Here is a 20,292-nt window from a genome sequence, read left to right on the forward strand (position 1 = left end):
ACTACTGAACCAATTTGCATGAAATTTGGTATAGAGATATTTTGATACCCGAGAAAGGACATAGGATAGGTTTTATCCCGGTAATCCCACGGGAACGGGAACTATGTGGGTTTTTCTTTAACTGCGCGGGCGATGCCGCGGGTGGAAAGCTAGTAATTTATAAATCAGTTCGGTAGTTCTTGAGTTCATTCCTAACGTACAATAATAGTTAATATTTTTTTTTCTTTATAATATTAACGTAGATTGATCTTTTACCTTTACCCTGCTTAAATGTTTAGCTTATTCTAACGCAGCCGTATATGTTCTTGCTATTACGGTATTTACGTGTTTGTTCAGTCCTTTTCGATGGAAATTCTCGTTCAACATCTTCGTGAAATATCAGGAAATGAAACAACTTTTTTTATTATTCAACACTTTTATTAAAATCGTTTTCGTAATAACTTAAAAACTCAAAAATTGAAAACACTACTCATCAATAAATACTTAAATACTAATTTGTATGCGTGGAATATTATACACTAGTTTCATAAATTAATTATAATAGCGAATTACGATTGGCCCCATTAGAGCATAAAATTATTATTGAGAAACACTTTAACTTTACTGTGTACAAGTAAATTGGACACTCTGCTAATAATAATAACTGGAAGTGCCAGCATAAATGGCACTTATTAGCAAGAAGAGACTAGATTAAAGCTTCTTTGAAATTTCTTGTGATATTTACACATTTTGAGAGCACCCCTTAAATTTCTTGTCATCATTTAATATCAATATCATAAAGCTGTCTCTAATGTACTTGGCGATGTTTTTCCTCTTTCTGGAGAAGCTTTGCTCCTCGTTATGGGTTGTGGTCGCATAAAAGATGTCAACGCTGGGGGAGATAATTTTGGAGACGAGTTGAAAAATTCTGCTCTCTTTGCCTGTAAAATTTCTGATCTAGATAGTCCTTGTGACATTGTACATTCACTCGCCAACGGAAACACACCTTGACTAACCGTATCAGAATTGGCTATCTCTGTATTTTGGTTGGATGGTTCGCTTATAGGAATTAGATTTCTACGCGCACCGAAATGTTGATTAGTAACTATAGGAACTGTATTAGATGGTGGGCTGATAGGAGATGTATCGCGTTTTTCACCTGAACTGTTAGAATTATTTTCATCTTCATTATGTGCCTCTGGTATAGGTGTAGATAAAACGTCAGATCTTGGACTTGAAAATCTCCACTGCGATTTTGGCGAAAGTAGTATTTTTGGTGCATTTTTATGATCCTTTAACAAAGCATTGGTTCTTCCAGGTGATAGTGGTTGATTTGATTTCATCATCTTCCTCTGCGCGTATATTTTTGGAGACGAACTGAGATCAAGAATATTAATCTGTGACCTGTGCCCAGGCGGAGTAACGGGAGCCTGGATTTTTTCTTTTGATATTTTTAGTTGCTCTACTGCTGATAATTTATTGGACTTGTTTTGAGGGCTTAATGTGTTTAATTTTACGCTATGCTGAAGCAAAAGCTTTTTAAAATCTAACCTTGAAGTTTGTTGTATAGGCCCATAGCGATCAGCGCATGTGGTTTCTTGCTTTTGAATCCCAAATGTATTGGGAAGTCCACTATGTTTGTCAGCAGGAGACCATGACATTCTACTTTTTGGTTCCCCTAAATACCCAGTTTCTGGATGTCGTTGCGAAGTTTTGGTATATAAGGATGTCTCGGAACTAACTGGCGATAAACTTACTGTCGAAAGGGCTGGTGAATCAACTCTATCAGGTACTTCCTTTATGTTTAATTTCTTTTTACTTTTGTGTATTACAGCGTACAACTCTTCGTTAGTCATTGTGGATTTCACCGGAGACACGAGTTTAGATGTTAAATCAACAATATTTTCTTTTGTGGTAGGCGTAGACGACTTGAAGGTTGAAGATGTTCGAGGATCTATTGGTGATATCCTTATCGACGGATCATGTATTAATGCAGAATTGTTTTTAGTGCTCGATTCTGCTTTAGTGACAGAATCTGTGGGATATTTAGGGTATTGCAGAGATTTTGGGTACAATAAATCAGCCTTCAAGTTTTGCTGCTCAGTTGTGTTTCGCTTTGGTAGAGTCCAAAATTTAGGATTTGAGTTGTCGGTCACATAATTATTTCTACCACCATATCTCCCATTTACATGAGCTATGTTGTTATGTCGCTGTGTATTGGGAAGCGAATTAATATCTATTTTTGGCCCGATATTTCTTACAATATTTTCTTGTCCGTTGAGCAAAGTTTTGTCAGCATTGGAATGTAGATAGTCTGAAAAAAATAAATATTTTATTAATTTTTTACGATATAATGTAATGACTCCTTAACTCCACATTTAGGTTTTTTTTGTTTGTTTCATACTTTTTACATTTAAAAGCTTGCAAAAATACAATATAGATACGCAGAATATCACGCCAGAGGCCAAGCTTGCTGTACAATGCAGTGCATAAGGAATATTCTTTAAGTCGTCTATATCTACGTTAGACTATTGATAATACGTGTATCTTTTTTACTTCATTAACATAACCCATATAAAATATTCCATAATATGAATAACGTAGTTAAATAATCATAATATTTCAAGTACATAGCTTAAATATAATATTGTGCAATAAAGTTTTCTAATGTTTAGTATCACTAGACATATTACTTTTTACGATTGTAAGTTAATTTTATATTAGAGACTATACACAGTAGCGCATTACAAGTGCATGGTATTATATTCTTATTCTAGAAATACTCTTTTTACATTACATAATATATACCTATTGTTAGTAAGTATGTGTTTATCATTAAACTATAATAAATGTTAGGTGTGGTTATATAATATATATTAAATTTGCTTGTATAAGGAAATTCAAGTAAAGTTAGTCCAGAAGCCAAAATACACCGACGAGCAAATAAATTAACGCATGCCAAAAAGCAACAAAATCTTTACCTTCGAAGATCTCGATGTTAAAATGGAAACCATTTGAAGCGGTCCTGTCGACTGTGCAAAAGCGATGTTTTTAGATCATTTTGGGAAAATAAATAATTTTCTGACTGAAAACATCCCTTTTCTAGGGTGTACATTGTAGTGTATTTAATTAGTTGTGTTAAGTGTTGAAATATTATTTGTGTAGGATTTGATTGCATTGTGTTATTTACAATTTAAATCACTAATTAATTTATTTAAAACTTTATAAACATAATTTATAAAAAACATCGAAAAATTTTTTCACCATATTAGAAATACTTTATTAATAGAACTTCAAAAGCATTGTGCATGTGATGATGAATGCGGTGAGGGTGATAGAAGGAGTGAAAATAAATGAAAAGTGCAATTATTAATATATTTTCTATTAAAACATTAATTATTTACAAAACACAAACATACAGAATATCACACCATGCACTTACAAACATACGTAAGAACACATAAGCTGGGCATATTACGGCGAAGGGCGCCATGCAATATTTTATTTTAGTTATAAATCTTTTATTTATCTAAAACTTTCACTTCAAAAACATTTTCTCATGATATAAACTCTAATAACCACAAAATTAACATTGTAAACATGGCAAGGAAGACGAATTTATTATTATTATTAAACTAGGACGGATCAATTTAATAACCTATTCTAATATATTAACTATGAAAAAAAAAAACAAAATAATTTCATTTTATTTGAATAGTAAGCGTACTTTAAGGCAGGTAACTGCTGAATGCTCACCAAGTAAATTTTACCATATTTCTGTTCCATAATCAGATTCTGATAGTGACAATATTCGTGCTCTATGTGAAGTTGAATCAATGGGTAGAGTAACTTTACTGGGTGATAGCGGACAAGCGGGCGGAGAGTGCAACACACAAATATTATCAGGATCAGAGTCTAATATGGCTGTTAACATATCTAAGGCGGTATCTCTATTATCAGAAATCAAAGTCATAGAATGTCTTTTAGGCATGGGAGTTGTCATTGGACTGAAAGTAAGTGCCTTCAATTCTTTTTCGAAATTATTGTGATCAATACATGCATTTTGAACATTACACTCACAAATATTAAGACCATCAAAGACATTCTTATGGTGTGCTTTAGGGGAAACTGTAATTGGATAATTTATTTGCTCTCGTAGCAAATCAGCGGTTATTTCAGCCTGAATCATTTCTAATGAATTCACTTTTTTGGCATTCGCACTAAAACTATCTAGTTTTAAAAGTTTTTTAAGTGGCATTAAAGGCGAATTTGCTAACTTGTAACTATCACTACGTTTTATTTTGTTATTTGATTTAGAACATTCAAATAATTCATCATTAGTCTTATTTGTAAATAATCTCATTACTTCTGCTACTTTTTTACTGCCTAACTTATTTAAATCATTGCCACATTTTGATTTAATCATAGGGGTTTGAAAGTTAGGAACGAACGGAATGATATCTTCACCAATACTGGGGGATCGTTCAATGTTTCCTAAATCATGACACACATTATCGATCGATAAATCTGAATATATATTCTTACCTGTTGTATCATCTTTCGTTGGTGATAAGCCGACACCCTCTGCATCGTGTATGTTTACATATGCTCCAGTTCTTGTGATGGCTTCAACGATTCGTGGCAAGTCTGAATTTTTAGTTGGTACCGTCATTGGAGGGTTATTGGCAAGAGTTGGCGTTTCTGTTACTGGGGTAGCAGTTATTATAGTACTTGGTTTTGGCGGTGGCAAGGTTATGAACTCTGTTGTTACAGCCCCATGCGGTTGAAGAGGAGCTTTAATAATCATCTTTCCTAATTGTGGTGACGTCGGTTTACTGGATGGAGAAGGTGGTTCATAAGGAAAATCTATTTCATCTGTTACTGTAATAACATCTGCGTTTTCGCGTTTAATGACTGTCGTTGTAGGTGATATTTCTTGTACAAATGGACCTGGCTCAAAAGTGGTATGTGCTCCTTTTCTTCTCTTTAACGTGTCTGAGGAATAAATGACTTTACCCTGTGAATCTAAAGTGACTTTGGCACCCCTCATTTGCATTTCTTCCATCGCGGCTAATTGTTTTTCTTCTAAGCCATGATCCAAATAGTCCTTGCTTCCGGTTAAACAATTAGGGAGCTCATTTAATGAAACATACTCAGTTTCTGGTTTTCCAGACAATACCGACTGGAGATTTTTTCCGATAATGTCATTATTAACATAGCTACCTCTGTTAAGGCAAGTTTTCTGGTTATTGTTTTTGACATCAGCTATAGTAACGTAATCTCCGGTATCTAGGAAGTCTTCAAAATGATTATCTTCTTCTTTCATGATTGGCGACTTTTTATTTGACAATTTATGTGGCAAAACACCTTTTAGCTTACACATAAAACTATTGAACGGCTGCAATGATGATTTAAGATGGCTTTGCGGTTTGTTGTTTTTAACCGTCTCATTGGTTTTAGGGTCTGTTTGTTTTTCAGACGAAGGTAAATCTAACTTAGGTCGAGTCTGGAATTTATTCGTGTGATCATTAGGGTTTTCATAGTGTTGCTGTTTGTTGGAATCTTTATGGTTTACATCGCTCTCATCGTCTGAATTTGTAGGGGTAATGACACACATAGATGGAATTCTCGAGCTGTTAATAGTAGTTTTATACCTGATTCGTTCTATTCTGTCAGTACCTTCTAGATCGGACGATTCAGAGTAATCTTGCTCAGAGAGGCTATTTTTACCATGAGCACTTGATACAGAATCTTCAATTGGAGAGCTCGAAGTATTGTGACCAGAATCTGGAGAACTAGTTCCTGTGCTCTTTTTTGCACATTCCAATTCAGTTTCTGTATGTACTTCTGCAACTGCGGTTATTTCACGATGATTTCCCATATTTCTTGTATTAGGCATTGAAGGATTAGAGACAGTATTAATTTCTGGCGATGATTGATTATAAATATGTTTATCTGCATATGATCGCATTGCATTGTAACGCAAACTGCTATAAGGAGACTTACTAAAGTTAGACCCTCTATCTAAACTGGCATTTGCACTATGAATATTATTGCCTCTATTACGATTTATTTTAGTTAGTGAACTTTTACGTTCAGGTACTGTTGGACCTATCGCTAAAGATCTATCACTTCCAGCTGCCATTAATGTCGTACATACCGTTCCAGCGGAACTTGTCGTAGTACTTGTTGAACCTTTTCCAAATAATTCATATTCATTTTCGGCTGTTAGGTTTTGGCTATTGGAAGAGTTAGAAGATAAAGCAGTCGAGGTATGTAAAGGAGTACTAGGGGATATTTCTTCTTCTTTTAGCGTTTTAAGCCCAGAATCCATATGGAAAGACGTATAATAGCCTTCGGTGTCACAAGAAAATTCAGAGCTAGTTTCTAGATCTTCATGTAAGTCGTGAATAATATCAGGCGTAAGAGTGCCTTCGCTAGTGACACTACCAGAACCTGAAGTATTGAGAAATCTTCTTCTACTAATAATCGAGCTAGGTGGACCGTGATGAAAATTAAGTGAGTTATTGGACGTTGCCGCGGAAGTTGTACTTTTCGGTGGAACGGTTGTAGTCGTTATTTCAGATCCTATACTAGTTCGACCTGATTCAGAACTTGCAGACCAGTTTCCACTTGACGAGTGAGGTTCTTCTTTATTAACAGCCGTTCGCCTCAATCTGCGCTGAGTAGATGTACCTCTTAATTTAACTCCACTATTAATAGTAGCTGTTGGTGGTACATTAGCTGGTACACCGATACTCTTTTCAGATGATGAATAAGATGCACATCTTTGATGCGTTCTTCGGTCTTCATCAGTAGAACGTTTCTTTCGCATTGTGACTGTCGTTTCGGGTACATCTTCTGTTGCTGATGGAGATATAGATTCTCTGCTCTTTTCAATTTTAGATGTATCTCTGAAACTATCTCTACTGGCACTTGGAGATCTTCCGATCAATTTAAGTCTGTTCTTCCCCCATTGCTTCAAGCTATTGAAATGACCTTTCTTTATAATTGGGTCTATGGGACTTTTCTTAAGTAGATCGCTTGATCGTGATCTTATTACAATGCTATCTTCAACATCTTCAGAAGCCTCAGCATTTGGTGTATCACTATGATAAAACAAACCAAGCAAAGCATTAGTCACACGCTAAAGGCAATTTATGAGTAAGATCTTTAAAGCACTCTGCTTAGTCTTGTAACAGCTGAATTCTTTAAAGATATAATTGATAATAATTCTAATGAATTTGGCACTTTTACTGTTATAAATGCACAATTTTTAACTGTGATATTTTATTTGTTAAACATTAATGACAAGTGGGCAACGACAACCATAAACAAAAAATTATGTATTCACAAAAGCACGAATAGTATTATTGACAGGTTAAGGTGCTCAAGTTTAAAATTAAGCTTTCCACACGATACTGTGCTTTAAAATTACGTATTAGGTTCAATAAAATTATATTATCTACTTCCTTGGGATAAAATATTCATTTAAGAATGTACAACGTAGATAATATAATCTTCTAGATTGTGCAGACTAAAAGCTTACCCAGCAATAGCCTCTCTAAGCTCTTTTTGATCAGTGCCCGAAATGGTGTTTCGTCTTTTACCCCGTGGTTTTCTGGTGCGAGTCCGCCGTTTTACTGTGTCCGTCTCACCAGTACTTATTTCTACGTGAAGTGATTTTCGGGAACTACACATTCTATCGAAGAACTTTCCAGACGTATCTATGGCTACTAGTTCGGGAGGGAATCTGGAAGAGAGACAGGTGCAAAAATTATTACAAATGTAGCAGAGCATCCGAAGGCGTGAACAGATTGAAAATATGTCTCGCCTTTTGTCTAATAACAACTATTTATGGAAATACAAAGAAGATTATATGTATTATGATAACTCCGATAGTTAAAGTCCAGCTAATATTTTGTATTACTCTATGTAAAAATTTATATGACAAATAAATATTTATATTTCTGATTTATTATATCACAAGATCAGAAACTTAAAAGTCAGGCAAACTTTAGAGCTTACAAAATTTGAATTTATCAAATAGTTTGATGTTTTCTATGAACGTTCGTTCTTACTCTGAATTTTCACTTACTTAGAAGCAATAACGCGCAGTTGTTCTTCAGGGCTCGGCAACCTGTGGTCTATCGGCTCTTCGTCCCCAGAGCCGCACTCGGAAAGCTCATCCGGGGTCAACGTGACGCTGCTCACGATCCTCATGGACGAATCCGGCAGCGCTGTGACGTCGCCCACCGCTTCCCGTGACGTCCATTTCCGAAGGTGCTCTACAACTGACGGCTGCGGAATTGGATTCGTTGTTATAATGGTTTGGTTAATACATTAAGTATTAAAAATGGCTCTTTCTTATCTTCTTTAGATCTATTTATTCATTTTTATGAAGATTATAAAAGACGCAATTTAATTTTCTTTTTCATTTTTTATTCATTTTTATTCATTTTATTCAGCAAAATAACATATAAAGTTACACATAAAGTTAATATCATAAACTTATTTGAAAAATTATACAATAAAAATAGGAGGAACTCCGGTATCTGTGGTAGTAAAAACTGTCACTGCAATCATAATCGGCTGTAGAAAAATAAACTAAAATGAATCCAAATTGTTTATTTGAAGCAATATAACGTACTACTGTACATAAACTTAATTAACGTTTAAAAATTGAAACCAATTAAAGATTAAGTAAGCAGTGGCACAGGTGCCAACGCCCGCCTCGATACATGTAATTAGTTTCATTTCGTTTGTAATGCGGCTGCGAATTATACAAATTTATAAATAGCCTTGCTGCAAATCTAAATCTATTCAGTATTTATATGCATGTTATAATATCTTTTTTAATTAATAATATTTTTAATAGCGCATCAAATCCGTACAAATAATTAGATAAACGTATACTTACAATACGAGTTTCGATTTCATCAACTTTATGATAGACACGTCTTCTTTTTGTACTCAGTACGGGCGTACACAGTAAGAAAGGTGAATACTGCGAATCTTTTCTGAGTTGATCAAGAATCGACGCCGAAAGTCGGTCGGTAGTTGCCTTTTCGTACAACTTGCGTAAGCTTGCAGGCCTGGAATTTTGTATAACGTATATTGTTATAAGATTCTTGGGTGCTAAGAGTTTTATAGATTCTAAAACAATAAAACACCGGGGAAATCAGGTTATCAAAACTCGTTACTCTATGTAGGTAAAGTAATTTACAATGTACCACAATGTGACTTATAGCTCTAGCGTTCGCTGGGCGAACAAATGAATTCCGGTTGTTGTTCGAAACAAATATGAGCAATTTGAATTTTTAAAGTTTCTAACAAACCAAAGTGAAATCATGAAATTACATATTACATTTTTTTCATCAATCATCAACGACGATTAAAAAAATTAACCAACACCAACATTCGCAATCTATCTTATGAAATAATTAATTATTTACCTCGTATCCGGTGTAAAAAGTTCTTTCTTGAGAGGGTTACTAGCCGTGTAGTGGACTTTGCGTAACGCAAAGTCAGACAGGCTTCCCTCCGCTGAAACAAGAGATAAAACTTTAACATCCATGTGAAGTGTATCGACGTTTTATATTGATGTTGGGTACGTCTACAGAGCTGTAGAGTGGTACTTTGTATTCATTAGGGCATCTAGTAGTACTCTAAGGTGTTATGTAAGCTATTTCCAGTGAGATGGTTACAAAAAAAGGTACTAAATGGAACTTTTTGGTGCCTTAAGACGAACGTGATCGAAGTTCCACTTCGGTCCGTTTCGTGACTGAATGTATTTCGAATTCCGGATAATGAACACAAATTACAGGTTCAATTTGCTGTTATTAGGATGGAGATGGACGTTCTCGAGAATACACTGTATCGATATCATATATCTTAGGATAATTAGCACGTAATCTTACTTATATTACAATGTCGTCACGCAATAACAGTGTAAAATGTTTTTTATTATGTCATAGTAATAATGAATAGACGAGATACAGAAGATTTCTAATGATTAAGTAAACAAGTACTTATACAAATATGAAATAGCAGTTATAAAATTCAATAAAATGCTAGTATTTGAGACTGGTATAGCGAGCACTACAGTACGGTCGACATTCCAAAGCAGTCGTAGAGAAGCGCATAAATTTAAAGCGCGACGTAGCGTTTGTGTCGTCCAACTTAGACCAGACTATTAGATTCCGATTGCAGTTGGAGAGAATATTTAAATATTTATCTTTACTCGAATCATACGGAAGCGATAACAAATTGACTATAAGTAAATATGAATTCATTGATACTTCAGGTTTTATTAATAGTAATTTTCAAAAGCATAATGACCAAAATAAAGAACTTAAAATGTTTGTAAACACTAAGAATGCAAAAGAACAAAAACAATCGACCGCATGGGATACCATCGACTGCATTTCCTGAGCTATAACCATCCTGAATATTGTTTAGTTGAAAACAAGGCATAATAAAATTGCTTATTGAAATCCCGTCAGCATGCGAGAGGGGACCGGCCGCGGAAACTAGTTCTATATATAAAACAGATAGTAAGATTGAATAGTATTGGATCGCAATAAGAAATAAGTGAGCCAAAGGTATTGTGTAGCGGCCTTGGCCATCGCCGGATCAGAAATCAAGACGACGTGGGGGGCATACCTCCAACACTTTTTTATAATGTGATCGCCATCGGTACCTATTGACTTGTGGTTATCAATTAATTTATGATTCAACTGATAGCATAGTGAAGATTACGTATTAATGAACATTATTGGCTACGATAGAACGGAAACACTATACTTTTATTTATTTTCAATTTATTTCTTCCTTGGTGAAAGCCCAAGTCTGGAGAAAATAATGAAATTTTTTGTTTTTTACTTTAATATCCATTTTAAACACTATTTATCTAGTCCTCTATGCTTTTTTCCAGAAAAATAATCTCCTTGAAAACGTGTAGGTACATATATGGTTTAAAAGATACGATGTTGTAAGTCAATATAATAGGATAGCTTGGAGAAAGTATCTACTTATGGCAGACATGAAGGTCCTGCCTGGTCACGACTTTGAAAAGACCTCGCAAGGACACCACAATATTATCAGAAAGTAGAACTGCGAAAACTTGTTTGGGATGCACAAGGCAAAGGAATGTAGTTATATAACGATTCCTGAAGGGAATTTTAAATTTTTCTTCAAAATTGTTTGAATTGTTATCATTTGCATACATAATATCTTAAATAATTCGTACAAGAATGTAAAAACCATACAAGTAATAAGTGGTAACCGCAAGATGTATAGTCAAATTAAAGCTTAACAATCTTGTTGGCTTCTTAGGAAGCATTAAATATTCATGGAGATAGGGTGTCGGCAACTTTTAAATAACAGAATGAAGCCTTTATACGTACATACTGGATTGCATTACATGGATTAGTGAAATCATGTGTGTCGTGTAAAACTTGAAACTGATTACGTTTGGCCGTACTGAGCTCAGGTAAAGTTTGTTCTTTGGAAATGTGTTTGGGTGGTCGTAACTCGTAACAAGTAAAAAAAAATATTGATATAAATTCCTTTTTTACTAGCTACGGGCACGCGACATTTAACCACGACAATTAATTGAAAAATATGTCTTGAGACTCTATCAGAGTCTCATTTATCAAAAATAAATCTAAAATAAATCACATCTATACCTACAGTATCTTATAAAAATATTCCTACAGAACTGGAAGAATCCTCTTGCAATAAATGCAACGTATGTGACATTATTGAATGCATGTACATATATTTCTAGTGAGTCATTCGTCTTAGTGATGTGTATTTTGGGATCGTCTGGGAATTGCAGTACTAATGTCTGAAGAATCTTTGAATGGAAATCTTGAGATAATTAAAGATACGGCGCGGCTTTCGAGTGCTTGATTATTATTACTTGTTATTACCAATTTTGTCAACAGGAAATTTTGTTCATTATGGACGGAACATAAAATCCCGCAATTGTACGAAGTAAGGCAACACAAATTACTAGACATATAGATACGCTAAAATATATAAACTATGGATAACGAGCTTTCTATTTTGTGCATATTTTGTCTCCATAAATGAAATCAATAGAAGGGTGTATTTACAATATCGAAACAAAGATTTTTTTAGAGACTAATAATTTTGTATTATTGCTCTTACTACATATAAACGCAATGTTTTCCGCCCATAACCATACGATTTATAAAAGGAATGATGAGAATTGTCTTTTTCTAAATAGGATAACGTTAACCGCAGGACGCTGTAGGCTATTGTCAAAAGGGTAGAGCAGCCGGGTTTGTACGATTATGGTCGGTCACATATGTGTGAGAGTTATCACTTGGACATAACCCTGGGATGAAAGGGTCCGACCCGGTAGCTCGGTACCCTATCAATATATTTTACATTTCCCGAAGTCCCTTTTCTTATTGGAAATGCTTTGAAAAGTAAAGCGTTCAAAATACCGGCTATATAGTATTCCTCCAATCTTTTAATCAATTTTTATTTTCATTTTGAGTTTGAAACAATTATTTGGTTAATTCATTTCAATATAATTACGAACAAAAATTGTCAACGTTATAATAAAATATAGATAGAGAAGCTTAACATTTTAATTGCATATGTATTTTAATTGTAACATGCGTTCATTCATCAATCAACTTAATGCCATTGTAAGTTGTACAAAATTTTACGAGCTTAGATAATATTGATTGATATTCATATCGATAGTGACATACTTTGAGCATTATCTGTCGCGTTGTGAAATATGATGACGACCAAATAATATTGAAACTGACTAAGGATTTTAGATACAAAATAGCATGCATGTTTTTTTTTCGTCACGTCGGTTTGTAAATTGTTTTTTAAATTACTAGTTTAGATACCTCGTTATTTACAAATTAATAAAGAGTTTAAACCGATGACAAGACAACTATAAACGTAATTGCTATTAATAATTATTCCGCACCTTAAAACTTGTTTTACTGGATTGTGTCAACATGGTATCAGCTCTTATCTACGATTATCTGAGCGTGAAATAATATGGATTACGTTGTTTTTAAGTAAAGAAAACAATTTAAAAAACAGTGCAAGATGTCCTAGATAAGGGTAAGGAAACGGTGTGCTAGTTACGTCTACTATAACCGCGTGTCACAACACAGTATAGGTACTAGTACATACTTTCTAACACAGTCACATACGTAAATTAAGGCGCATACATTAATAGTTAACTCGAGTTGTGAAAAGCACTTGCGTTGATAAAGATTATGTATAAACTACATATTAGCGATAACTGCGATAATAGCTTCAAGCGGAAGGTGACGCCAACTTATACTTAGCGCAGCGGCAACCATAAAATGAGCCTGGAAGTTGGAACCCACGATTTATCCGACAACTTTCCCAATCAAATAAGATTAATACACTTAAGATAGTAATCTTAATTGCTCGTAATGCTAACATTTTCTGATGTTTGCATGAGTTTATACTGCGCGGTGTTCGATACAAATATATGTTTTAATTATTGGATGCGAAGTGTTGGTGCTGTAAAATATAGGGAATAAGCGGGCAGCAGCGCTCGTTTAAAAAATTTACGATGTAGCTGCGCAAAAAGACGCGCTCCTCAAGTGGCTTTGAGCAAAGTAATTATCTAAAGCAGTAAAGATTGAATGAATTTTAAATTGGTTGCCTCTATTTTATTGTTTGCTTTCTTAAAGTCACATAGGAAACTTGTTGAATGGCACTTTTTCCAGCATATAAAAGTCTGAAAATCACTAAATCACTGCACATTTATTTACTCGTTTTACTCAAAATTTGGATTCGTATCTTTTGTTATAGCAAATGCGAGATATTAATTGCGTTTGTCAGGGACAATTCAGATAACATAAAGTATGCGGATTAAAATAAAGCACACAGCGTAATGGCTGGTTCACACTTTGATTAGTGCGAGTGCAGGTGATTAGTGCGAGTGCAGGTGTGTAGTGCGAGTAGTGTCCAATTCAACTGCGAGTGCAGGTGATTAGTGCGAGTGCAGGACAATGGTGAAATTCGCGACGCTACACACTACGCTAAACACTAAACACTAAACACTCCTGTCCAGACGTGTTTAGGCAGGCACACTGCGAGTGAGGGGGAAGGGAGGGCGCGCGGGACGTGGCTACTCGCAGTCCACTCGCAAAAAAATAGAATACGCTTCTATTCACTTTACTACACAGCCTACTAAACACTCGCACTAAACAGTCGCTGTCCACACGTAGTACTACTCATCACCTGCACTCGCACTAATCAAAGTGTGAACCAGCCATAACACAAAGTAGCAAAACGCAGAGCGCATATTGTGCCAGTTCGTTGACCAGTAGAGTCAAGGCAATAACGATTAGCCACTTCTTACGGCCTCATTCAAAAGGCGTGGCAAAAAGTTGAATCGAGAAAATTGTCCGTATCAAACGTAGCATAGGCCCATTTAAGGATCATAGCAGGAAGCTCTCAGGTTCTAGTTCACTCCAGGTCGTCTCACAGTAAAAATCCAAAGAAAAACTAAATGGCCTCTAATTAACTGGACTTTCGTATAAGGGATGCTGGATTGTAGTTAGAACGCCTTGTACGCGAACCTATCAGAAAATCCGCTATGTGTTCATTATAACTGTAATAAAAGAATAAAATGTTTGTAGCCGCGGCAATATTTACCCGCTAACGATAACATTGTAGAGCCCGCATCACATAAAACTGACGATGGTATGACAACCATAACTTGTGCAAAACAAAGGGGCATGGCCGGAACGACTCGCAAATTTTATTTGCGGTTTATACACAATACCGCTGCCACTTATATTATTTTCTAAATATTGGATACGAATAATAACATCGTTTTGTTTGTGCTGTAACAAAAAATAGTCAAATATTTCTTATACTTAGATGATAAATTGTTTTGATAATCAGATATAAATATGGACGCTTCGTGTCTCAAACTTGCAAAACTATTGTAGTTTCAATTGTATCGAATTTGGTAGCGACTAGCGTCCACGTATTTATGAGAAAAAGGAAATTCAAATCTATAAGTTATTTTTAAACGTTTTATTGAATGAAGAAAAAAAAAATGTTGTGTGGTTTTATGAAACCACGGTAAAAGTGAAACTGTTCGAACGGTTCCGAACACTGCACAGTATTTTTTTGACCCTTCTTTTGCGACAGCCTAATTTTATTGAATGAATGTATGGATATATACATGACAAACGCAAGAGTAAAACTCCCATGAAGCTCACTATCATACTTTTCGAAAAAATTCAATCTGAATAAAAAGTACCGGTATTTTATATAATTCAATTTTAATTTTTTATTAATTTTTCTACCATTATAACACATTTTTTTGCATTGCGAGCGTCAAGGCTAGCCATAGGGCCAATTTTCGATCCATTCGGGGAAGAGCTGTGACTTCGCAATTTCGAGATAATCGCATAAATAACAAAATTTCATTTCTTTTTTTGTGACTGAACTTTTAAGAATAGGCAAATTATTTTTACTTCAAAACATAGTTATATGTATGGACTACTTCCACAAAAAAACCGATCGCGAAAAGAGCGGGATTCGCGAGATATTAATTTCTGAAAAAGTACCGGTTCTTTAACGAATTTTTTGTATAAAATCCACAATATAAATTGAACTTATATAGAGTTGCGTTTCTCAGATGACGGAATACTACAGAAAATTTGATGAGACATATTGTTAGTAAATTGAAGTGTCTATAACAAAATATAAAAAATAAAAAAGTTATAAAAAAAATTGAGTTAAAATTAAACAAAATTTCTTTATGCAGTAAAATTACATCATTTACAAATTAATCTTAATTATTTTTTTATTGATGTTATTTAGCGTTTATCGCGACATAAGGTGTTATAATAAAAATGTTTTTGCTTTAAAAGACTTTCAATAAATTCTCTATTTGTTTGGTCGGATGACATTTAATTAGATAAATAAAAATAAATAGTTCAAATTTTTTTTATTCAACTCATCCATCAATTGAAATTGCTTTCTCTAGGCACTAGATATCAAGATTACGACTATTTATTTCAACTTATTAGTTGACATTATCGGGGTGTGTGGAGTTTTCGCAATCCAGACTAGAGGGCGCTTTTGCGCGCTGAATCGCGCTATTGAAATGTTTTGTTAGTTACATATAAGGTGTAAGCTGATTTCCATGAGTTGGGTTAATTGGTTTGGAGAAATAAGTAAAAAAAAGTAAAGTTGGTAGTTTGAAAAGTAAGGTTGGTTGAATTAGCGTTTTATCCGCTTTAAACGAAAAATCGGTTGGTTTTATCGGTCCAACCGTTTCAGTTGGTTGGTTGTGGGTCAAAACCCTAATTAAATCTTCTATTTCGTTTTGTAAAGCCATTTATTGGTTGTTGATTTTTGACTTTTCTTTTTTACTTTGTTTTTTAATTTCTTTAATCCAATTATTTTATTTGATTAAATACTTTCACTGCCATTCATACAGTTTTGTATACGTAAAGGCTATGGATAACGCTGTAGCTGGAACCTCTTATCCTTCGGAGGTGGCCTCATACAGGCTAGATGTAGAAACAGGCTGCCATACACTAACTCGATATGATATATACATATATCTGGATCAAGAGAGTAAAAAACTCCATGGTCGCTATGGAAAACCGTTTGACTTATCCAAATCGGAAAGGAATATTTTTGTAAAATCGATTTTTGCAACTATATTAAATACACCCCTTTCAGAACCACAGGAGAAAAATTTTAACATTGCTATAAACCGTTTTATCAACAAAGTTGAGAAAAGATATAACGATAGCAACAGAATTTTGTCACAATTTCGAAAAAAAAATAACGCTTGGTTGAATAAGCCTTTTATAAATGATCTTCCTCAAGATGTCATTTCGAAACCTTCTGAGGTTGTGAATGTACCACCTGCCGTCTTGGATGTATCGCCTATGGTTTTGGACGTGCCATCTGAGGTAGCCGATGAACACCCAATAGTTCCCGATCCTCATCGCTTGGTCTTGCGTGAAATTGCCTGTTGTAATAAAGATGAAGAATACGCAAAACTTCATAAACGAACGCAACTTAGAAAACAAAAATCACTAGAATTATTGATTCAGAATGAACCATCAGCAAAACTGATTTCATCATTTACTAAAGTCATTAAATCTCATGACAACAAAAAACTAAGCAAAAAAAGTGCCCATGACTTAGAAGCTGTGATAAAGATATGTTTGGAGTCTGCAAATAAATCAACTGAAGTGTTGGCAAAAATAAATCAGTACAGTAATCCATACTCTCCAGAAGAAGCGCTTGGTATACTTATTGACCGAAAATATAGTGTCGAAACATATAAATTTTTACAACAAGATTTAAATAAAAGAGGTTTTAAAGCTTTTCCACCGTACAGACTTGTAGCAAAAGCAAAACTGGAGTGTTACCCAGAGGATGGAGTCTTGGCAAATGAAGTTGAAGCTTCTGTTTCGCTACAAGGTCTGCTTGCACACACATTTAAAAGAATTGTAAGTCTCTGTGATGATGTCATTAATGCGTATTGCGAACGAATGGATTTGGACGAATTGTCTTGTAAATTTGAAGGCTCTTGGGGCTTTGACGGCAGCACAGGCCAATCATTATATAAGCAGAAGGCACCCCAAGATCCTTTGTATGATGAAAATACTATATTTGCCACAACCTTCGTACCATTAAAGGTCATGGAAACGTGCAGCAGTCAAATTCTCTGGGTAAATCCAACACCTCAATCATATCGCTCTTGCAGGCCTCTACATATTCAATATAGAAAAGAGTCAAAGTCTCTTATTCTCAGAGAAAAACAGTACGTTGAACAACAATTAAAAAATTTGTCCCCTATCGCAGCAGCCACATCAAAAGGCTTCATAGTAAAAACTATTTGTAATCTTACATTAAGTATAATAGATGGCAAGGTGTACAATATCATCAACAATACCTTTTCTCAACTAAGGTGTCCAATTTGCGGGTTGACAGCAACTAAATTCAATGACCTGGATTTGGCGTTCTCTACACAAATTAATAAAGAAGCTATAAAAAATGGTCTGAGCCCTCTTCATGCATTTATAAGATTTCTAGAGTTCTTACTCCACTTGGGATACAAAAATGACCCCCGAGTAAGACAGTGGCGAGTCTCAAAGTTGTCACCTGCGGGCATAATTACTGAAGACCGAAAAAAAACAATTCAGGCGCAAATACGGGATCGTCTGGGTATACTAGTAGATGTTGTACGTCCGAACTCTGGAACAACTAATGACGGAAATACTGCTCGAAGAGTTTTCGCTAATGAGGAAAGTCGCGGCATATTTGCAGACATATTAGGAATAAGTAGATGGCTTGTAGATGACATACACGTAATTTTAGTGGCAATTAACTGCGGTCTACCGGTAGACTCAACGAAGTTCGGAATTTTTTGCAGAAATTTAGCCAAAAAATATGTAGCTAATTACAACTGGCACCCCATGACGACGACAATGCACAAAATCCTTATTCACGGCCAAGAAATTATAGAAAACTCGGTACTGCCCGTAGGTGTTTTATCCGAACAAGCTGGAGAGTCCAGAAATAAATATTGGCGATATGACCGCGAACATCACAGCCGAAAAGACGACAGAAAACACACAATGGAAGACTTATTTCATAGGGCATTGGAATCGTCCGATCCAGTTATATCGAATACACGTTTGAGTATGCGCCAAAACAGTATGAAAAAATTGCCTTTGCCCTCTGCTGTTATCGAAATGTTGAAACCATTTCAATTTAATGAAGAAGAAGATGAACACAACGAAGAAGAATCATATTGTACTGAAATTGAAGACAGTTCACTCATTCTAACAAATGAAAATGACGTATTTTTAGTTTAGACATTTTCACATTTCATTTCACTCCCTTAGCTACATATTTTTTCCTGCCAAATCCAAGGTCAAGTTTATTTTAATAATTTTACAAACAAGGAAACTTACAAATTTATGTAATCCTCTTCATAGTATAATGTGGTATAAGTATATAAATAAAGAAAAGAAATAGTAATTGGGGTACCTACTTACCTTTATATGAAAGTATGAAATAAAAATATTGATAAAGTGTGATTTAGGATTTTATACAAAAAAATCGTTAAAGAACCGGTACTTTTTCAGAAATTAATATCTCGCGAATCCCGCTCTTTTCGCGATCGGTTTTTTTTGTGGAAGTAGTCCATACATATAACTATGTTTTGAAGTAAAAATAATTTGCCTATTCTTAAAAGTTCAGTCACAAAAAAAGAAATGAAATTTTGTTATTTATGCGATTATCTCGAAATTGCGAAGTCACAGCTCTTCCCCGAATGGATCGAAAATTGGCCCTATGGCTAGCCTTGACGCTCGCAATGCAAAAAAATGTGTTATAATGGTAGAAAAATTAATAAAAAATTAAAATTGAATTATATAAAATACCGGTACTTTTTATTCAGATTGAATTTTTTCGAAAAGTATGATAGTGAGCTTCATGGGAGTTTTACTCTTGCGTTTGTCATGTATATATCCATACATTCATTCAATAAAATTAGGCTGTCGCAAAAGAAGGGTCAAAAAAATACTGTGCACTGCTTTGTGTAGCGCATGTCGCGTGCCGAGTAGGTATACCTACTCGGCAGCCGCGATGCACGCGACATGCGCTACACAGACCAAAAAGTTTGAGACGATGTAATAAAAGTTTCACTTTAATATAGAAGTGCAATGTCAAAACCTGTGTTCGAGTAATAAAATGTATTATTCCATCATAACAATCATTCGAATCCATTTAGTTGCATCGTTACCGTTTATATTACGAACGCAATGACCATGCGAATTCATAAAGTCATCCTTTTTTCAATGACATGATCGTCGTTAATCATAGTATGCAGAAATGTTTAACTGTATGTACTTTTGTTGAATATTTCTTATTATCCCTATAATTTATTACAAATAATGCACATATACTATAATTTTAACACCTTGACAGCGGCAGGTGCAGGATTAATATACGCTCAATATCAATATGTGTTTATTTTTGTTTTATAAGGAGAAAATTTATGGGTTTTAATGTTAAACTCGGAAAGACTTTCGTAATGACGTTAACTACATTTTTTACCTGCTATAAAGAATGCGAAAATAATTAAGTACAATAATAATTATTTCAGAATAAATCTATTATTCTTCCTATCCAAGATTCATGTTGTTGGTTTTTCCAATTTCATGTTTATTAGATTACATCTGAACCGTAAAATAGCTTTTAAGATAGATAATTGAAACACAA

The 20,292-nt window shown here is 34.6% G+C and overlaps 1 protein-coding gene across 2 annotated transcripts in view; it reads right to left on the reverse strand.

The window, feature by feature from the left end:
- Positions 1 to 382: 382 nt before the first annotated feature.
- The window catches only part of gukh (NHS actin remodeling regulator GUK-holder), a 60,995-nt gene continuing 41,085 nt past the window's right edge, over positions 383 to 20,292 (reverse strand). Inside the window, exons 2-8 of one of the 2 annotated variants that reach the window (XM_089699928.1) lie at positions 9,435 to 9,525; positions 8,900 to 9,074; positions 8,078 to 8,280; positions 7,529 to 7,732; positions 4,525 to 7,088; positions 2,961 to 3,011; positions 383 to 2,293 (exon numbers count right to left, since the gene is read on the reverse strand). In XM_089699928.1, the coding sequence (XP_089556054.1) occupies positions 774 to 2,293; positions 2,961 to 3,011; positions 4,525 to 7,088; positions 7,529 to 7,732; positions 8,078 to 8,280; positions 8,900 to 9,074; positions 9,435 to 9,525 (4,808 nt within the window). In that variant the 3' untranslated portion in view covers positions 383 to 773. The remainder of the gene's footprint in view (positions 2,294 to 2,960; positions 3,012 to 4,524; positions 7,089 to 7,528; positions 7,733 to 8,077; positions 8,281 to 8,899; positions 9,075 to 9,434; positions 9,526 to 20,292) is intronic. The other variant, XM_089699927.1, reaches the window with a different exon arrangement.

Source organism: Colias philodice, chromosome 10 (genome assembly GCF_061535455.1).
Source record: "Colias philodice isolate Cphi_HAF_F1 chromosome 10, ilColPhil1 Martin Lab GWU primary, whole genome shotgun sequence".
Classification (NCBI taxonomy): Eukaryota; Metazoa; Arthropoda; class Insecta; order Lepidoptera; family Pieridae; genus Colias; species Colias philodice.